The sequence below is a fragment of the Pectinophora gossypiella genome, chromosome 23 (genome assembly GCF_024362695.1).
Source record: "Pectinophora gossypiella chromosome 23, ilPecGoss1.1, whole genome shotgun sequence".
NCBI lineage: Eukaryota > Metazoa > Arthropoda > Insecta > Lepidoptera > Gelechiidae > Pectinophora > Pectinophora gossypiella.
Window position 1 is genome coordinate 10,623,574 of NC_065426.1, and position 20,059 is coordinate 10,643,632.

General features: G+C 38.4%; 1 protein-coding gene across 1 annotated transcript in view; it reads left to right on the forward strand.

Moving 5' to 3' along the window:
- The first annotated feature begins 274 nt into the window (after positions 1 to 274).
- Positions 275 to 20,059, forward strand: part of LOC126377589 (LHFPL tetraspan subfamily member 3 protein) — a 35,230-nt gene continuing 15,445 nt past the window's right edge. The window contains exon 1 of the mRNA XM_050025401.1: positions 275 to 886. Within this exon, the coding sequence (XP_049881358.1) occupies positions 484 to 886 (403 nt within the window). The 5' untranslated portion in view covers positions 275 to 483. The remainder of the gene's footprint in view (positions 887 to 20,059) is intronic.

Genomic DNA, 20,059 nt, shown 5'->3' on the forward strand with positions numbered 1-20,059 from the left:
TATTTTTAGAACTTACTTAACTAGATGTCGCTAGTTTGCTTACGAATTCTTTTCAGTAGATGGCAGTAGTGCTGATTTATTTACTTGGCTTTGCACGTTGTTTTGTTTTGTTTATGATATAGAAATATCTATGTGGGTTATTTCAACCTTATTTAAGTGAAATTATGTCTGTAAGATGCAAAGTTGCAAGAATGCGGCAAAACGAGTTGATAGATCATAAAAATGCAATTAACAGGTAATAGGTCAAACTTGTAGCTTGATTGCTTATCCCCACTACAAGTCACTCGGCCGAATGGCGCGCGGCGAGAGGTTGTGTCTCCTTCGCTTCGTGTCGTGTTTCTCGTGTCCTCGGTTACTCTCCAACAACTTTTTCTCAAAGACAATGTTATAAAGTGAAGTGACCGAAACAATTTAACTTCTTACCAAAAATGTGCCAATAACGTGTGTTCTGTGATTTGTGTTTTTGTTTCAAAATATACCAAGATGGGTTCAAAAATCGAGTACGTGGATTCGTCACATTTATACGCGACCAACTACGTCCGTAATTCGAAAGCTATAGGTGTGCTTTGGGCCATATTCACGATTTGCTATGCGATAATAAGCGTTGTTGCTTTTGTTACTCCTGAATGGATTGGTGATTTGGAAACTGAATATCCGAGGAAGTTTGGATTATGGCAAGTTTGCCGAGCTGATGAAGCAGTGGAAGACTGTAAGGGGAGACTGGACGAGTTTCTGTCAATTAACGGACTGGTTTTTAAGATCGCCACTGTGTTAGTAGGCATAGCGGTCGCGCTAGCCCTGTTTACGATATGTGCTATGCTACTGTTCTTCTTCTGTCAATCAACGACCGTGTTTCACATCTGTGGATGGGTGCAGCTGTTATCTGGTGAGTTCGACTTCTATTAGATTAGAAGGGACCTATTGTTAACCATAACAAGATTGTGTGCTAATCCGCCTTTTGTATCTTTTGTCACTTAAATAAAAAGGTAAAATATTTGGGTTAAGGTGTGCGACATCCGTTTTCGAATTCTTAGCTTTAAAAATTAGTCACAGCCCGAAATTCCTATGGATTAGGCTACGTCATCATATGTCATCATCTCATTTATTATAGGTACGAGATCTCTAAGGCAATGTTATTGACTCTGGGCACTTCATACAGAACATTAAAAACAGTTATTCAATCGTTGTATACCACAGTGTTTGTGGTTACAAGCGAAAGTTTTGTTTAAAGCTTCAACTGGCCTTGCGATTGAGATCATAATAAAACAAGTCGACGCAACCTATAGACGTACATAGTATAGACAGGTGTGTGTATAGGTAGGTATATCAAACATCCGGCAGGTGAAGCAAGGGACTAGAATCTAGTTATTTTCCTTTCTTAGCCAAAGGCAGAAAAGAAAGGCTCGGTAAATGTCAAGGGTTTAGATTGGCTCGACGCTGATTGTTAAACAAAGCTTACGACTTGTAAGTAGGTAGGTAGTTTGAAGAGATCTAACAACTTCTATGCTAGAATAGAATTCAGCTACAGTACAGGAAATAAAAGGAAGATTTGAGATACCAGTGCCTAATATTATGCTAATCAATCAGGTATCTACGTACCTACCTATCTAGAATCTAATGGTCAAGGAATATAAAAAAGGCAAAACAAATATTGCAACTATTTGCAAATACTAAAGGATGTAGACTTTCATTATAAATCGATAATTTCTCTATTTCCCCTTGTTTATTAACAACATTGAAAATATGATAACGTATCAAATCTGAATATTATATGGAATGGAGGCAGTCGTTAAACACAACCTCTTAAAATAAATCTGATGTAACGGTACTCAACAATTGGAGGTGTATTCCTCAACACGTTTGTAAGCGCATTACATCATTGGATTCAGATACACAATACAAAGTTCATCTGAAATCGACTAGTGAGAATGCTGCATTGTTTGCTCGTCCAGAAATGTCCGCTAATGACGCATCCATTACACTTACATTCGAATTGGTCTACAAAATCATATAATTAACTATTACTTGCAACACCGGATTGCGAATTGGTAATGTCGGTTCATTAACCCTTTTTGGTAGAATTTTTCGCTCCAATTCTTTTGGCTATTGATTAGTCGCTGGCTAATATTTTCAACGTTATGTATACATACATTGGCCTCTGATTCCAGATTTTATGACCAAAATATATGTCTGACTTGTACGTAACGCAAAATAGAGTGTGGGTCAGCAGTTAAAAGATTACAAACCCAACGAATGTAACACTTACGTCTACATAATCCAATAATAATGTCACTGCTATGTGACACGCTTTACTGGGAGTACACCCATATATATCTTTAGATAAACAGTCATATGGTTCCAAAGTAGCTAAACAACGGTACATTCAATTTATGGAAACTACCCCACGATGTGTTCAGATGAATCAGTGATTATTATGGTGAGAAGTAGAGTCATAAATCTTGTCTCCCAAATATCAACGATTTACTATATGATGTTAATTTTTACAACATCAGTTTGAACTAAATATTATAATTGAATCCCAAACGATATCCTAGTTAGGTTTGGTACAGACTATTCTTATAATTGGGTATGATGCCCAGAGCCTTTCAATTACGCAGTCACTCAGCAAAATAATTGATTATAAATTAGAAATCAGTTCACAAACAATGATCAAATGATTTTGAAGTAAATAATAGATGACTAATACACAAACAAAAATCAAGTTACAATCAAGCCAAGTGTTTAAATAACTCCACTCCATGGCCAGACGACGTCGTGAGATTGTGGTGAAACAATAGATTGAGCCTCCCAGGACTGCAGAGCGCCGTGAGAAAGATGAGGCCTATACTCTGACACCATCAACATGTGATAAAGATCATGTTCAGTTCATACATTGTTGTAATTGAGACTCTTGTGACTTGCAATCTAAATAGATTTACTGTTAGACAGACAATCCCTATCATGGTAGCTATGTAGAGCTACAAGTCACTAGAAGTCACCTTCATCAAGCTATGCTTGCTTGGTATTAAAATCCTAAGATGAATATGATGAAACTTATTGAACAGTTAATTAACCTATCACCCATACAATATCACTTAGGTAATGTTGGATGGGATATGATTCGTTAGTCGAATTTTAGAACTTGTTTCGATTGTTAAGCACAAATAGGTAGTAATGAAGAGAATGATTGTTATTACAAAAGAAAGCATAAAAGAGCTTCGCTCCCCCCCCCCCCAACATCTGTGAGGCATAAATTCATTACCAATCAGCATAAATTAATTGATACATTCAACGAATACGTTCTATTAATGCGTAACAATAGTTGTTAATTACCAATTTACTCACAGCAACCGTAAAGTTGAATGGGTAAAAAAATATATATATTCTATTACTTTAAAATTTTTCTATGAGTACATGGGTTACATTTGTTTGTCAACACAATAATAAATGAGCTAATCATTTGTAAATTCGTTATAGTTCCAATCAGCCTGTTCTAGTCTTGTTGGCATGCTGCAAGCTTTTCCTTTCAACCTTTAAAGAACCTTTTGCGCAGTGTTGCGTTATATGACATTTGACGAGTAGCAACAACAAAACAACTCGCCTGCAGGCAGCTGAGGATAAAACCGCAGACATCGACGCAAAATACCTTACAAAGTAAAATGCAGATGGGACAAATTTCAAGGCAATTGCGAAATTGTAAGAACTCACAGACGTACGTTAAAGAATGCAATGTTTGATATTTGATTTCTAATTCATGTCTATATTGCATTATGATGTGAATCGTACAGATGCGATTACGTTTATATCCACTTGCTAATTTTCACACAGTTCTTGATCGATTTTCATGCGTTTTTGAATAAACAGATATTTCTACCAAACAAATACTTATCTGCAATACGAAGACAAAAATGAAAGCTGAATATATCCGATATTGGCAAAGTCTTTTAACGTGTGGCGTCATCAGTTCATACATACCGCTAACTGACCGGAATTGATCAGAAAAAGAACATGAACCAGATTTGAGAAGAGTATGCTAATTAGGAAAGGTGAAAATACCCGTAGCTGTTCATTAAGGCTCTTTATGCACAATGGAAAAACATTTTTCTTCTTTCAAGTATGAATTGAGAGCAAAAAATTCCATCAAATTTACCATAAACTTGCTTTAACTTCAGTAACCCCCACTGGAGCATCATCGTGGAGTATGCTCCGTAACTTGTCCAGTTGGTTGCAAGGAGGCCTGCTGTCAAAAATGTACACAGGCTATTTAATTTTATGTTTCCTATTGTATTAAGGCTAAATTGCCCCACGTCCATTACAATATTTCGTTTCGTTCGTTCCTGCCACAAATCCTTGTCGCGTGCTTGTATGCTATGCTCATGCTATCTTTGTTAACATTTTTAGAAAGGCGTCGATTAGTTCTGTTGTCATCGTCGTAATCTGATGAACCTTTGACTGTGTTTATTGAGCAGTAAGCATATTGTTGATATTTTTGATCAATTATGGTAATGCAACTAAAAAGGCTATTTAAATAAAGTAGGAATATTTATGACACCAGTTCGATGACCCGGAGCGGATCTTGATCTCTTACATCAGAAGCAAAAGACAATTTTCCCAGTTTCACCGTCTTATTGTTAGAAATAGTATCAGTATTTATTACTGTTAGTAGAACTTTTATCACAAATTGTAATCGAACTGCTACACAATTACAACATTCCATTATTGTAACAACAAAGCGGATATGCGTAAAAAATGCCGCCTAAGATGCAAGCAAGGTCGTTGCCTTTCTAAAAATGGCTGTATTGTCAGCTGATTTCTACTACAAGTATGGTAGTTAAGCCAACACCAATTAAAATAAAGCCATTTCGTTTTAACAAAAACTTTACGATACTATAATGACGACATCAATTGGTACATTTTTTATGCAGATACCTAAGTTACAGTCTTAAAAGTATTGCGCGTAATGCAAACAGATTTTTTTTAAGAAAGCCGTCAGTTATGAGGATAAGCTAAATGTGCTATTACACGCACGTAAGCTAAAATTTTTGCAATAACTGCTTTAAAAAGTAAAAGTGGTGACGTAATAGCTCCGGACATTACGTGCACTATGGATAACTGGATTAGTGCTTATTTTATGGTTTCGTTGACATTTCCTTTTAAGTAATCTTATTGCATCTGCTAATAATCGATACATTTTCATTTGGTGCGGTCCTATATTATATAAACTACTTTTTTATTAAAATAAGTAAAACACTAGCTGCTTGCTGGTTTGTACAGCTTTGTTGGTTTCATATTTAGCTAAGTCATTTAAGGGTGTATCCAAAAGCCAGCGACTTTTCTTGAATTTGTCTTTAGGACCAAGCAGTAAGGTATTTCTTCTTATAGAGTCGCATAATACCTATATAACAGCAACGCAAAATAATAATAACAAAGCCATCATTCCGTACATTTGTTACATTCAGTCTTTGTAAATAAAAATATATGGTTGGAAGTTAATGTCTCGGAAAGATATCAAAATTATGTATATATAGCGTATAATTAAAAACAATATACGACAGTAAAATTCTTCTAAATTGTTTTGTGTCGTAACAAAATAGAATAGATAAATAATTTATGTAGAGATTTGGATGCAATAGCACCATTTACCCTACAAAATTAATAACTCTTGTTAATTTTCCGCGCAAAAGTTAAAAAAAAAAAAAATCGATAAGTAAATAGCTGAAGAGAAAAGTTGTCGTGTTTTCTTAACTGGTTGGTACCTAGTGGATGGTCCTCTGCCACCCACAACAAATAGGTAGATAATCTGGCTTATTATTATTTTTTTTCTAAACGGTAGAGCCCCGTGCCTATACCTACACCAATATCCTGTAAGTACTTATAAAATACAATCTTTTTATCCACATCTCTTTTTACAAACCGAAATAAAAAACAAAAATATGACTTAAATTTGTCACACAGCTTGACTCAAACCGTCACACGCCTTCCTAACAAATTTTGGACCAACATTCTTCGATTTTAGACGATTTTACCAAACATAATGACTACGCTTACTACGTTCCCTGAGAAGGACAATTGTCCTCAGCCTTTATGTGAGGACACTGGGGCATTTAAAAAGTCTGAGAAGAGTCCAGAGCAGGCGTTGGAAGAATTGAAGGCGAAGGTTGAAGAGGAGAGAGCTGCCGAGGCTACACCAGTGCATATACCACACGTAGAGGATGTGCTTCCCAGTTCCAGTGCCTTGGCGCAACAAGCTGCTTCGGACTATGACTATCTCCCAAGTATTCATCTTCTTACGACCCTGTACCTCACAACCCTGGTGTCAGGGTTATTATTGAGCCGCCAAAGGGTGGCATCGCTCATATTAACGACTATGTACGTCAGTAAGTAGTAACCGGAACCAATGTCTTCCCGTGCTTTTCCGAAGCATGGATCATCTTACTTTGATTGAGGTAAGCCTAACTCAGACGCTGGTGGGGAGCGGAGAGTTGCCGTTCTATACGTGGTATTATTCCTTATTCTATGCTGCTGGGTAAAGACCTCCCCTTCCTCTTTTAATTTTTCGCGGTTCTGTGCGCACTCCAGCCAGTCTCTCCTGTAAAGGAACTAAATACTAAGGTATTGTTATTAGTACTTTTCAACGAGAGCGTAATTTTTAAATAACCTAGTAAGTTATCCAAAAGTAAATCTTTCAGATTTGAGGCCAGGTCCAGACGGCAAAGTGGACTGGACGCCTCTGGGAGGCATGACCGGCACAAGACCTCCTGTCAACAAGTACTCTATCAGCCGATACTCCCTCAACGAATGGAGGGCTCACAACGACGAGGTGTTAAGCCCTGACGTCATCACAGAGTCCAATATCGTTGATTACAACGCCAAAACTGCTATCATGCAGGCCTTCGGAAACATAGACAAACAACAGAACGAGAACAATAAAAGACTCAAACAGAAAGCTAAAGACATCTTCAGATGGAAGACTGAGGTTGAACGGGCTTGCAAAGCCATTACTGAGGAAGTAGAAACCCTAGAATTTGAAAGGCAACGGCTAAAAGGTGCGTCACGAACGCTTATGTTACCAGAAGCCATTTCTAAGGAATGTTTAGAGCTGCGTTCTAATAGAGCTATTCCAGATTTAGTAGCTGATTTAGCTGAACAGGAGTTGCTTAAGGAGATGAAGCTGGTTAACGAAGTTCGAGCAACGTTCACGCAAACTTTGCAAAAGATCGAAGAGCAATTAGCGATCGACAAAGCAGCGAAACACAGGATCGAATTCGACTGGTGCGACAAAACCATGGCTTACAATACCGAGTCTATAAACCTGAGTCTGAACACCAAATCTCCTACGATCCTTTTCAGACCTGGAGCAACTAGGTTTGGTGAGTATTCAGCTCCTTTGGAGTACTGGGAACATTTCTGTAGAGAGAACATTCAAAACGTGGAAGCGGCGAGGCAGAAATCTCTCGACTTACGGAGCACTCTTAACGCTATATTGGTCCAGGGGGGCAGAAAACTTAGGACGCAAGCTGACAGAACTGATATGGCGTTAGCTGAAACTGTCGCTATCACCCAGGAGTTACTAACAAAGCTCGAGAAGACTCTTCTAGACACGCTTCAAAAGATTGCAGATATGGAAAATCTGATAGACACCTTGCATAACTCCATCGCCTCTATGGATGCAGCGATGAAATTGGCTCAGACTAGATTGGATAATAGGAACAATTGGAGGCCTCATGGTGAAAGCGTAAGGGATCAACCACATCTTGGTTTAATTGAAGAGGTGAAGAAAATACATGAGACAGTGACGTCATTGCTTGGGCAATTGAAGAATGCCCAAAGGTTGAGGCAGGACTTGTGTAAGAAGAGGATTGATTTGGAAAGAGACATTGCGTCAAAGAGGAAAACCTTGAACATTGACAGAGATAGATGTGGAATGATCAGGTCGCATTATCCATCCGCCTCAGAACTGGCCGGGTATTAGAACAGCTCAAGACTCTTTATCGACACAATTTAAAAAAGTAATGAAACGATTTTGAACTTAATTGGCGTGAGTTGTGTAATGTTTTGTAAGAGTAGAATTTTGAGAAGTTTTTAGAGTTATTTTGTTAATTATATAAAAATATTGCATGTGGTTGACGGCGTCATTCATTAATTAGTTTTAGGTGTTTTGATTGATAAATTGAATGGTTTTAATAAATTGCAGTGCATTTTTCAGTTTTCCAAATTGTTTATTTTGTTAAATAATACTTGGTAAATACATAAGCAAGTATAATTTGCAAGAACACTAGCTTTTAATTTTTTATTGTCTTTCGCAATCCTTTCACTTGAAGTAGGTATAATGTTTCCTGATTTGATTACCACTTATTTTGCTTACTTATTATTGTTATGTAAGGTTAAACGGTGCGGTTGTTTAAGACCAATAGTGGTTTATGAGCAAATGAAAAATGTAGAAGGCGTTCAGCTGCTTCCTTTCCAGGGCTTGTCGTAAAAACCGACAGAGGATTGTTTTCTTTTTGTCGTGATCTTTACCTATAATGGGCGTTGGGCCAATCGATTTATCCCAATTCATCTTTATCAAAACTGGCTGTCTTCTGATTAAGTATTTGTATATCTGCGCATTACATTAGGGATTAAGGGCGTGATTTTAATGTAATGTATGGGCCAGAGTACTCTAAACCAGCGAGCATGCATGAAGTCTTTGATGAGAGTGGAGGAAGCGTAGGTGGTGTGTCAGGATCGTAGTAAGTGGCATGGTATAAGAACACAAAAACTGACAGCTATCATTTCAAGGTCAGCCCAGCTGACGTCATCCGACCCTGTGTTGCCATTTCGTAAAAAATAAATTACCCACGTCCAATGTTTTTAATTTACTTTCCAAGGAAATTTTGTAAGTACTTTTTATAAAAGATTTACGTACATTACGTTTTAATGATTTGTATACCTGACAAATATTAGAAATTTAATTCACTTAATTTTCAATAATACCTAAAATTCTCGTCCTTGGAATGTTGGAGATACCAATTGAATGGTAACACTATGTCGTCAATGAATCATCAATGGGCTAGTAATGGCGGCTTGACATAGGATTGAGCATACCTGGTCTTCTTATACCGTGGTAAGTGGAATTCTGTGGTCTCTGCTTACCTCAAAGGGAAATAAGCGTGGTCCTATGTATTTATGTATTAAAGCTGCGTGAATCGCTCAGTTGATGAGCAAGAAACCTACGATGGGAACATAACACGCAGATGGGAAGTCTCACGACGTCATTGTTTTACGCAAAATAATTAACTTTTTGACGGTAGTTCGTAAACACAATACACCTTTACACGCACAGTTCCGGAGTTTTTAGTGGAAAGTATAATCGTTTATTCTGTTTATTGTTACTAAGATGAGATGAGATGTTGAGTGCAAATGATAACTAATAACAGACAATATAGAGGAAAGAAATGGCCTCGGTATCAATCCGTCACCATATTGCTTATAAGGCAGTTTCTTATCTTCATGAGTCTATGGGTACTGTGAGATGGATGGTAGGGCTTGCAGAGGAAGACCTAGAATGACGTACATTGGCCAAATTGGAGATGTCCTTAGAAAAGGTTTAGTACGATCTACTCTGAAACGACTGATGAATCTGGAGGAAGCAAGAGAAGTGTGTCAGGTGAAGCAAATGGAATTCCATAGTCTATTTACCCCGGTGGGAAATAGGCGTGAGTTTAAGTACCTACCCCAAAACGGATTACGGCCTTGCGTTTGCTTGTATAAACAAAAAAGTTTTTCATGTAGTTTTCTACTTTCCTGGCCTTGATAAAACGATTCCATTATTCGAATAAAAATTAAATTAATAAATAAAAATACTGCCAATATAGTCATTTCTCGGGCGACAGACATGTGACAGTATCTGTTACTACATATTTAGTTTATAAGTTTAGTTTTAAACATTATTTAGCAATACTAGTACCAAAATTCTTGTAAACATGGAGAAAGAATTTAGCAAACATGACTGCCCGTTCATATGTCCCGGGTCTACTTTGACGGTCAGGAAGAAGAGGTATCCTCAAGCTGGACATCTTAATGAGAGCGATAAGGACAGCATGGCTTATGTTCCTGGGATGATACAACCCCCAACGCCTACCTATTACCCCCCGGGCGCACCACCACCTTACCTCCCGCAACCAACAGACAGCACAAGCGGTGACTACCTCGAAATGAACCCTATAGGACCCTGGGCCCCCGGCCACTTAGACTGGTCCCCCCAGGCCGGCAGCACTGGCGTCCGCCCAGTAGTCGACAAATACTCCATCACCCGCTACTCTACAGGGGAATGGAGGAAACACAACAAGTACATGCTCGAAGGAAAAACCACCGAGAAAGGTCGACAGCTCAACGAGAAATGCAAGAAAGACATCGATGATGCCTTCAAGAATATCAAAGCGAAAGGAGACAATACTAACAATATGCTGAATAAGAGAGTCAAGGATCTCGGGTACTGGAAGAAACAGGTAGAAAAGGCGCAGAAGCGAATGAGCGATGAACTGGAAGCTCTGGAGGTAGACCGTGCTCGGTTGAAAGGGGCAAGCAGAATCCTTATGATGCCCGAGGCAATATCCCGCGAGTGTCTCGAACTAAGGACACACAGATACGAACCAGATTTGGTTCGGGACAACGCTGAGCAGGAGCTGATAAAAGAAGTATCCATAGTTGGAGAAATACGCCGTGTCTTCAACGAAACCCTGATGAAAGTCGAAAAGCAAATACTTGAGAATCGAGCGGCTAAAGCGGCTATTGAACAAGACTGGAGCGACAAAATGGTTGCCTTGAAAGAAGACAGGAAAAACGCTCTGTTGACACCAGAATCCACCGTGATACTGCAACACCCAGGCGTGAGCAGGTGGACGGAAAATGCTACCAGTCTGGAATACTGGGAACACTTCTGTAAAGAGAACATTAAGAACACTGAAGAGGTAAGACAACGATCAGAGAACCTGCGCTCTGACTTGATGACAGCGATTGTGAAGGGCGGTCAGGACATGAAGACGCAATGCGATAGAACCAACATGGCTTTGGGCGAGACTATACACGCTACAGAACTTCTGACCGAGAAGTTGGAAGAAGGCTTGAAGGACAATTTACAGAAGATAGCGGATATTGAGAAGTTGCTGGATTATCTGAGGGAATCTTTAAGGCAGTTGGATCAGAAGACAAAAGTGGCTATGACTCGTCTATACAGTAGAAATTATGAGCGTCCGAATGTTGAGAATTGCAGGGATGAGGCTCAGTACGCTTTGATGGCAGAGATCAAGTTTATTAAGGAGACGACTGATGAGTTGAAGGATAGAGTGAGACAGGCGGACTTAGTGCGCGCCGAGCTGATGAAGTTCCGAGGAGATCTTGAGAAGGAGATAGCATGCAAGCGCAAGAGTCTCAATATAGATAGAGACAGGATGTCAAGGATCCGAGCTCATATGCCCAAGCCGGAGGAGTTCGCTGCGGCTTAATAGAAACTAAACTGATAAAAATATTGTTCCGTATTGTTTTGTGACGTTAGTAAATTGTGAGTTTTAAAACTTAAAGGTTTCTTTTTAATTCTCGGTTATGTTTGAGCTTTGCGTTGCGTTGTCTTTGAGACGCTAAAATGTATAGAACGGTAACTCCGCCTGGGCGCCCCGCACCTATTGAGATCGGGCGCCGAACACACCCCCTCTGGGTCTTATTTTAGACTTTAAAGGTCGTAAGCCGCTAAGGAATAAGGGGGAAAGCGCACAGACAGTCTCGCTCGCACATGCGCGTTAGACGACACACAGTAAGAATGAGAATTATGCATGAAGTGTCCGGGGTGTACACCGTACGGCCACGAGTAGGTACTAATACAATACACTTTGAAACCATGTCACATTAACTTTTTTGACAAATTAAACCGTGAGTCTCATTAGATGTCAAATATGATAGTGCGACAGGGTTCTAAAGTTGCTCAAAGTTCTGTCGAAACTTTTCTTATTCAGAGTACTTACAGCTTTTATGCTTATAATAATTATGCTTTATATGATTATGATCAATAAAAATTATGCCTATAGTAGTTATAGTTTTCAAAATTATGCTTAAAAGTTATGACAAATTAACACTATGCGTAACTAATAATAGGACATGTAACAGTATGCCATGGTAAATTAGTAGGTACATTGTATATTTTATGAGTCAAAATTAGAAAACCTTTCAGAATACTCCTAGTATGCAGGTATGGTTAGTTTCTGTATGCAGTGAGCTTTTTTCAAGAAAACACTGTAATTGGGTGGCTTTATCGACTATTTATTAATTTCCATCATAATTCTGTACCGTCGGTGAAAAGTAATACAAGTCCAAAATTCAAGTTTTGAGAAAATCGAGTTTAAAGTTAAAAATCTTCTAGCTCGCGACTTATAAGGAATAATGGAACAGAAGTTAGATGTGTTGATAGGTGATGATGGAAGGTTTCTTTTCTAATATTTAGTTATATTTAGAACCTAAACAGAAATGGTAGAGGATAAAAATAAATTACATGTATCAGTTGACACCAACTTTTATACTGTGTAAATTGATACAAGTCTAGTTATACCTTTTTACACACATAACTATACAAAAGTCATCGTTGATATATCATATTTCAATTAATAATTTTACAGTCTTATTCTACAAAAAACAAAATGTCTTGGAAGAAAGTTTATTTCATAAAGTTGTAGAAAGGCAAAATTCTATTTATTTTCTTTAAAAAGTAAAGAAACGTAACTTATATCAATTGACACAAACGATAAACTATAACGAATTTGTGTCAAGTGGTTTAACATGACTTATTTTTTCGGTTTTATTGTGTAAAATGATACATGTTTTTACGAATTTCTAGTAATAAATACATATAAAGATGGTACACGTATATATAGTGTAAGGTGGCAATAATAAAATATTTTTGTTATGATTTTACTCTCAAAACTCATAAATAACCGGTCAAAACCACCACTGCTGCCCGCTACAAACACATTTTGTCCACTACACTACGCCCCTAATCAAAACCACTTTTTTCCACCCCTAACAAATGAAGGTAAGAGAAATCATATTAAGACTGGTCATTAGGAATGTTTCGGGCTAGCCTGGCAGTATGGCCTGAACATAAAGGTGATGTACCTACGTACTTTTAAACCAAAATCACACAAACCGGTAAGTGTTACTTCTTTCCTGCTGAAACTATTTAAAAGATCACAATCACTCACTCATTCCACAATCAAAATCCCCTAAAGTAAAGTAACATTCGATATTTCGAATTATCAAAATTCCCGGTCTAATGGTAGCCCGCAACATTGACAAAACGATAAACGGAGTAGAATCAACGTTGACGATAAGAATAAGTAGTGAAAATGAAGATCATTGGTTCACCTCCAAACCCATAGGTTACACAGGGCTATCCTCAGGGTAGGTCTTATCACCTTTACCATGGTCTGTTATGGTTAAGCTAAATGAGCTCGTTTCCGCAAAAATCTACACGTAAGCACACGTGGGGGACTTTCCGCGTATCCTCGCGTATGGACCACTATTGTGAAGTGGGCAAACTTCCCACAATATCATCATCATCCTCCTGCCCTTATCTCACTCTAGGTGGGGGCACAACATGTATGGGCAAATGTCCCATCTTCTTCTTCTTCTGTCGTGTGGATTGTGAGGTGAATTACCAACCCCATCAACCCTGGTGTTAGGGTTATAACTGAGCCGCCATAGGCCCCTGACTTGACTCAATGAATACTCGAATGTCCCATATGTAATGTTATTTTAATGGGCTCAGTTTTCCGCATAAACGCAAGTGGTCCATTATGCGTGCTTTTATTGACTATGTAAGCCTACTAACTCCTTTCAGAAGCTCAAATACCTCCTGGGATTTTTACAAACTTTGTGACCTGGTTTAATAAGGGGCTGTGCCCGTGGTGTTGCCAATTATTTATTCTAATCTAATCTATCCTACAAGATCCCACTGCTGTGCAAAGGCCTCCCCTTCCTTTTTCCATTTTTCACAGTCCTATGCGTAATTCTCTCTTATGTAATCAAAATACAGAAAAAATAAATACTGGTGGTGCTCAAGAGTTCAGAGTAGTTATTTCGTTTATAAAAAATGAGGTAGCTCGACAAATTTACACCATTCAACGTGTTTGAGAAACTGGTAATCTTCTCTTGAGAAGATATGGCAGATCCCGATTCTGCCGATGCCGAGCTGGATCCCAGTAGGACCTTAAACCCAAAAATATGTACGATCATCTACGGCTGTGTAGGTTCAAAAATACCACTACCGGCGCTTGCATCAAAGATCTAACCAGCGTGTATTGAATGGCTTGCATATTAATTGGAGCTCGATAATATTTGGAGCCATTCTTTCACGTCTACAACCTCCTTAGCAATGAAGGCAGCGTTCAATCTGCCACCGCTTAACCTGCATGTAATCAAGAAAACTATGTAAAACAGCTATGCTTCGACCTAAGGGAAGGAGACTAACGACAGTTATGACAAATCTCAAATACCTCTTGACTAACCCTGCCATGGTGATAACGACGCCATGATCAGGACCCACAACTTATTGAGGTACTGTAATTAAGTACTACAAGGTGGCTATAGCAGAAAGAGAAAAAACACGGTTTGTTCTGAAGTACTAACTTAACCTATACCCATTCGCACGGTTTGCTGTGGCTCTAGACAAAATGTCTTCCCATAGACAGGTTTATGCGGAGGTCACCCTAGGATACACACTGGTGGCGCATGGAATCGAACTTGTATGTATCATTATACACGACACGTTATTGATATCCAAGATCGTATTTTCTGAAATATTTTGATATATATTAATTTATATTACTTTTCACGAAAAAGTTAATTTGGTGTTTGATGTTACAACTAAAATTATATCATTAAACACGGACCGTGAGAATTCAAGGTATGCGTGTATTTTAATATATGTTGAGTTGCATTTACTTACACCAAAATATTTAGTGAAAATCTTCATTTCACTTTAATGCAAGTTAAGATGAATTATGTTACACGTGTTATAACAGCATGAATCCTTCACAAACAGTTCTTATATCACTGAACACAAAAATTATCTCCGTATTTATAATAGCTACAGTTACGAGAATTAGACAGAAAGAAAGAGAATTTTTTGAACATGAAGTGTGTGCTAATAACTCAAAAGTGATACAACTCGAGTTGTATTACTTTTCACCGACGGTACAGAATTATTTCCACAACAAACCCCGTTCTTCATTTGTTTCGTTCGCCGCGTAATTCTCAGTTCCTTTCCCGCCTTTTCTGTTTACTTACTTTTTAAATTAATTAATTAGTTCTATAACATTTTGAATTATAAATAATTTATATTAATTCTATTTAATAGTATTTCAAATCATTAAAATACTTTTAAATTATAGGCCCATTATGTGTAAGTGATAAAAGTGCAAGTAAATGAATAGTCCATATAAATTCCATCGTTTCGCAACTATTAACTTTGATCTAGTTAATATTCATGTTAGATATTGAGATATCTACTTGTAGATAATTAAACTTCTTTTAAAATACGCGTGATCATGACACTTAATAATAGCAAATCTTACGTTATGAAATTCATTCTACGCTGTACATTTAACAGGATGCCATTACATCTGTAACGGGTTCTATATTAGCTGTTAGATACATATTTTCTCCATAACATGCAGAAGTTATCTGTTCAGGCTGATTATAAGTGAAACCATCAGTGTTACATGTAACTTATTGCATATTTTACTATACTTTGTCGTAACTATGTTAGCTAGCTTGGTTGAGGAAAAGCTGGGGTTTGCCCAAGAAATAAAATACTTAAAAACATCTATTCATGACTAAGTATATTCACAATGAGGATAAAAACTAAAAGCAAAAGCTCAAATCGACGGGGAAGAAGCAAATACTCCTATCTTACACAGACCTAACTGTAAGATAGGAGTATTTGTTTCTTCCCCGTCGAAATGTAGTTGGCAGCACTGTTGAGTGTTCCTGAATTTTGATAGTTCTCCATACTATCCAGCTAAAATTCGTGATAAATTGTTATAAAACGCGGTGCAACGTGGAGTGTATCCCGTCTGAAGGAATATTGCATTGAGACAAAGATTTGTGTAACATGTTTTCAACAATAAACAAATAAAAAAAAGACAAGAGAAGTGTCTATCTGTGTGTAGACCTTTCACATTTTAGGTACTATTTAAAAGAGAGAGAGTGAAATATAGAGACGTATATAAAATACAGACTAAGTACATATTTCCAAAGATAACATTATTATCACTCATTTCCCGAAGGGGTAGGCAGAGGTTCCTCCTCGCCAGCATTACAGGCTAATCACCTGATTGTCCGAAATTAAGATGATCCGTGCTTCACAAGGCACATTAGGCCGTTTGGTCCCGGTTACTATTTACTGATGTAAGTGAGTAATCGTTACATGAGCCATTAGCGGCTCAATCGTAACCCTGACACCAGGGTTGATGAGGCTGGTATTCCACCTTACAACCCACACGATAAGAAGAAGATGTAATAGGGGACAGCCCTATTGCCATTAATCAGGCACAAATCCTGGAAACCACTTTGTTTTAATTATTTTAGAAGTATTTTATCTTCCAAGGTTTATGTCGTGAAGATTATTAATGGGAGTAATTGCAATACAGTCCAAGAGTTGACTTCACCCGAGACCAATTGAAAGTTGTTGTAACTCACGCGCTCATGTAATCATGGTCATTGGCAGTTAACTATGGTAGTTGACCATGTGGGTAGTCGTTAGATATATCCTATTGAATACTTTCGCGTGCTTATATTGGGCAGATTCTACACTGTAGAAAACTTCGTCGGCTTAATGACGATAAGACTTAAGGTCGAAAGAATTTCGCATGGACAGGAGGAGGACCCGGTGGTGTAATGGTTAACACGCTCGTCCCGGCTTGACAAGAGCGGGTTCAAGTCCCGACCGAGTCAGATTTTTTTTCGATTTAAATTTTCTCTTTGTAGAAAACTTACCTACTTACAAACGGCATCATGACAAAACGAAAAAAAACTTTTTGGTGGGAAAATAATATGAGTTACTTTACTACCCTTTCTATTACTCTCTTTGTTGGGCAGGGATGACAGAATTGGCAGATGACAGAAGACGGATGGTGTATGGGACCTAGTAGTCTACCATTTTTCTACCTACATCTCTGGCGCGAGCAAAAAAACGCGTCTCAACGTTTGGTTCTTGTTAATTAATATAATAATATCTTCTATCGTGTGAGTTGTGAGGTGGATTACCAACCTCATCAACCCTGGCGTCAGGGTTACTATTAAGCCGCCAAAGCCCCCTGATATGGCTCATGTACCGACTACTAACTTACACGAGTAAGTAGTAACCGGGACCAACTGCTTAACGCAAAGCACGGAATCATCATACTTTTTCGGACAATCAGGTGATTCAAGCCTGTAACGTCGTTACCAAAAGTGGTTTCGACAATGTCCGCATAGGGACTCGAACCCGGACCTCCAGATCGTGAGCCTAACGCTCTAACCACTAGACCAGGGATGTTATCGACATTAACAACATAATAAATGTTTGCTTACTGTATATGGTTTCTAAACGTATCGGACTAATGGCGGTTTCTCTCGCGTCGCCATTTCTTGTAAACAGCTAAGTGGGAAAAGTGACCACATGACGCGTATAAATTAGCTTCATGTGGTTATTCTAGATTAGAATAAGATAGTTGCGATATAGCATGCGAAATGTTGCAGATTCAATAATGTTAAATTGACCTTCAACTCCCTATCCATCCATAGGGAAGGCCCGTGCCCCACCAGTGGAAACGTTAATGGGCTGGTGATGATGATGATGATGACCTTCAACAAGTTTATCTATGATCTTTTTCTATTGTGTGGGTTATGTATGAGTTACCAGGTGGATTACCAACCTAACTTCACACTTATTCAGTGTTGCCATAATATTTTTGTACATTGTAGTAAGTATTCATACGAAACATTTTGGTGTTCATTGCGTTAATATAATGTACTTACATCGAATTTTCGTTGTAATTTACAATTGGGTAGTTTCTGAGGTCAAAGATAATAAATAAAGATAGATCTAAAGGTGACAAAAAGCGTTTTCTTTTTCTATTTAACTTATTTATGAATTTCAATAAAGAAAAATGTAATAATAAGTGCGACATTTTGTCACGTTTTCTATGACGTCATAGGTTGCTTTTTCATACAAATTCCATAGTAATTTCATGTTTTGACGTTTAGTAAAAAGTAGTCGACTAGTTGATGTAAGTGTTGTGAAATATGCTCCTAACTTTGCAGCCCTATTAAATCATAAATACAAACATAAACTCACGCCCGTAATCCGTAATGGGGTAGGCAGAGCCACAAGTAATCAATGACAACTTGCAGCCGCTGTTGATGTTTTTAATGATGCATGAATGAATGATCTCTCCGACCGATTTCGGCCATGGCGACCACTTCGACTCCTAATTGGCATGACGCTGATGCGCCCGAAGATGGCTTATGTTGCCTATCTTTACAGTGAACTCCCGCGCACAGTGAGGGCACGTGAGCACTCCGTTTTGGTAATTATAATGAATAGCGGCAGGGGGACGGGGCTTCAACTCATCACGTTTAGCGTCGAGGTCTGCCGTGCGCTGAGCGCTGTGCTGCCAAACCCTCCCATTGAGAAGGCTCAATGTTGCATCTTCTCATATATTATGCCGCTTCAGAACATCTTTAATGATAACTTTTTTTATAGCGTAACTGAATGAACTAATAAGTGAACATAGTATGTAATTGTTACGTTTCTGCTTGGTTAATTAACTTTATAACCAGAGATGTGGCGTTCCTGTGAATAGTCCCAAAGTGAATGTTCCTTTTGTAAATATTATAATAATACATATGTAATTATTGATAAGTTAACTGTGTGAGTAATATGTAATAATATTACCCTTGGTAACAGCCTCCGTGGTCTAGTGGTTAGAGCGTTGGGCTCACGATCTGGAGGTCCGGGTTCGATTCCCGATGGGGACATTGTCGAAATCACTTTGTGAGACTGTCTTTTGTTTGGTAAGGACATTGCAGGCTTGAATCGCCTGACTGCCCGAAAAGTAAAGTGCTTCAGAAGGCACGCTAAGTCGTTGGTCCTGGGCTACTAGACCAAATACCTCCACCAACCCGCAGTGGAGCAGCGTGGCGGAGTATGCTTCATACCCCTCCGGTTCCGATTAATTGAGGGGAGGCCTGTGCACAGCAGTGGGACGTGTATAGGCTGTTTATGTTATTACCCTTGTTATATTGGTGTTTTTGCCTATTGACACTGTTAAATGAGTCGTGTGGCGGCCTTTGGCGGCTCATTAATAACCAACCAGGGTTGATGAGGTTGGAAAATTCACCTCACAAACCCACACGATAGAAGAAGCTTTCTTAGATGAATTGCTTCGATGTGGCCATTTTAAACCCCCTGACCATATCTGCCTGAAGGCTAGGTAATAAAGATCTTTTTACATTGTGCCTTTTTTACTGCCCACTTTGGGAATATTCCCAGGGCACGTCACATCGCTGTGTGTAACAGATGCACATTAATGTATAATGCTTCACATTTCATCATGGGACGAAATTCCTACGAAAGTTGACTACCTGTTATATTTTACTCAAGTAATTTCGTGTGTTTTACGACGCTATTCACTATTCTTTTATTTATTCTACAATAAGGGACTTTCCAGGCTACGTTCCCCAAAAATAGTACAGATGGCGTTGTACAGATTTCCCGCGATAATTACCTATTTTCTCATTACTAGTTGCTATATCATCTTTTACACCACATCTCTCTCTTATCACACGCAACGACCCGGCCCTACTCGATGGGTTAATGGTGCTAATTCCTGTAAATACCATCTAATTTTATTTTAAGTTATATCTGTCATTTTCTTATCCGCCGAAAAGGAAAGGGACGGGTAATCGACAAGCATAAAATTTATGGAACACACGTCAATTTTAAGCACAAATCTAAACCAACCGTCTAAAAATTTTACATCAGTCA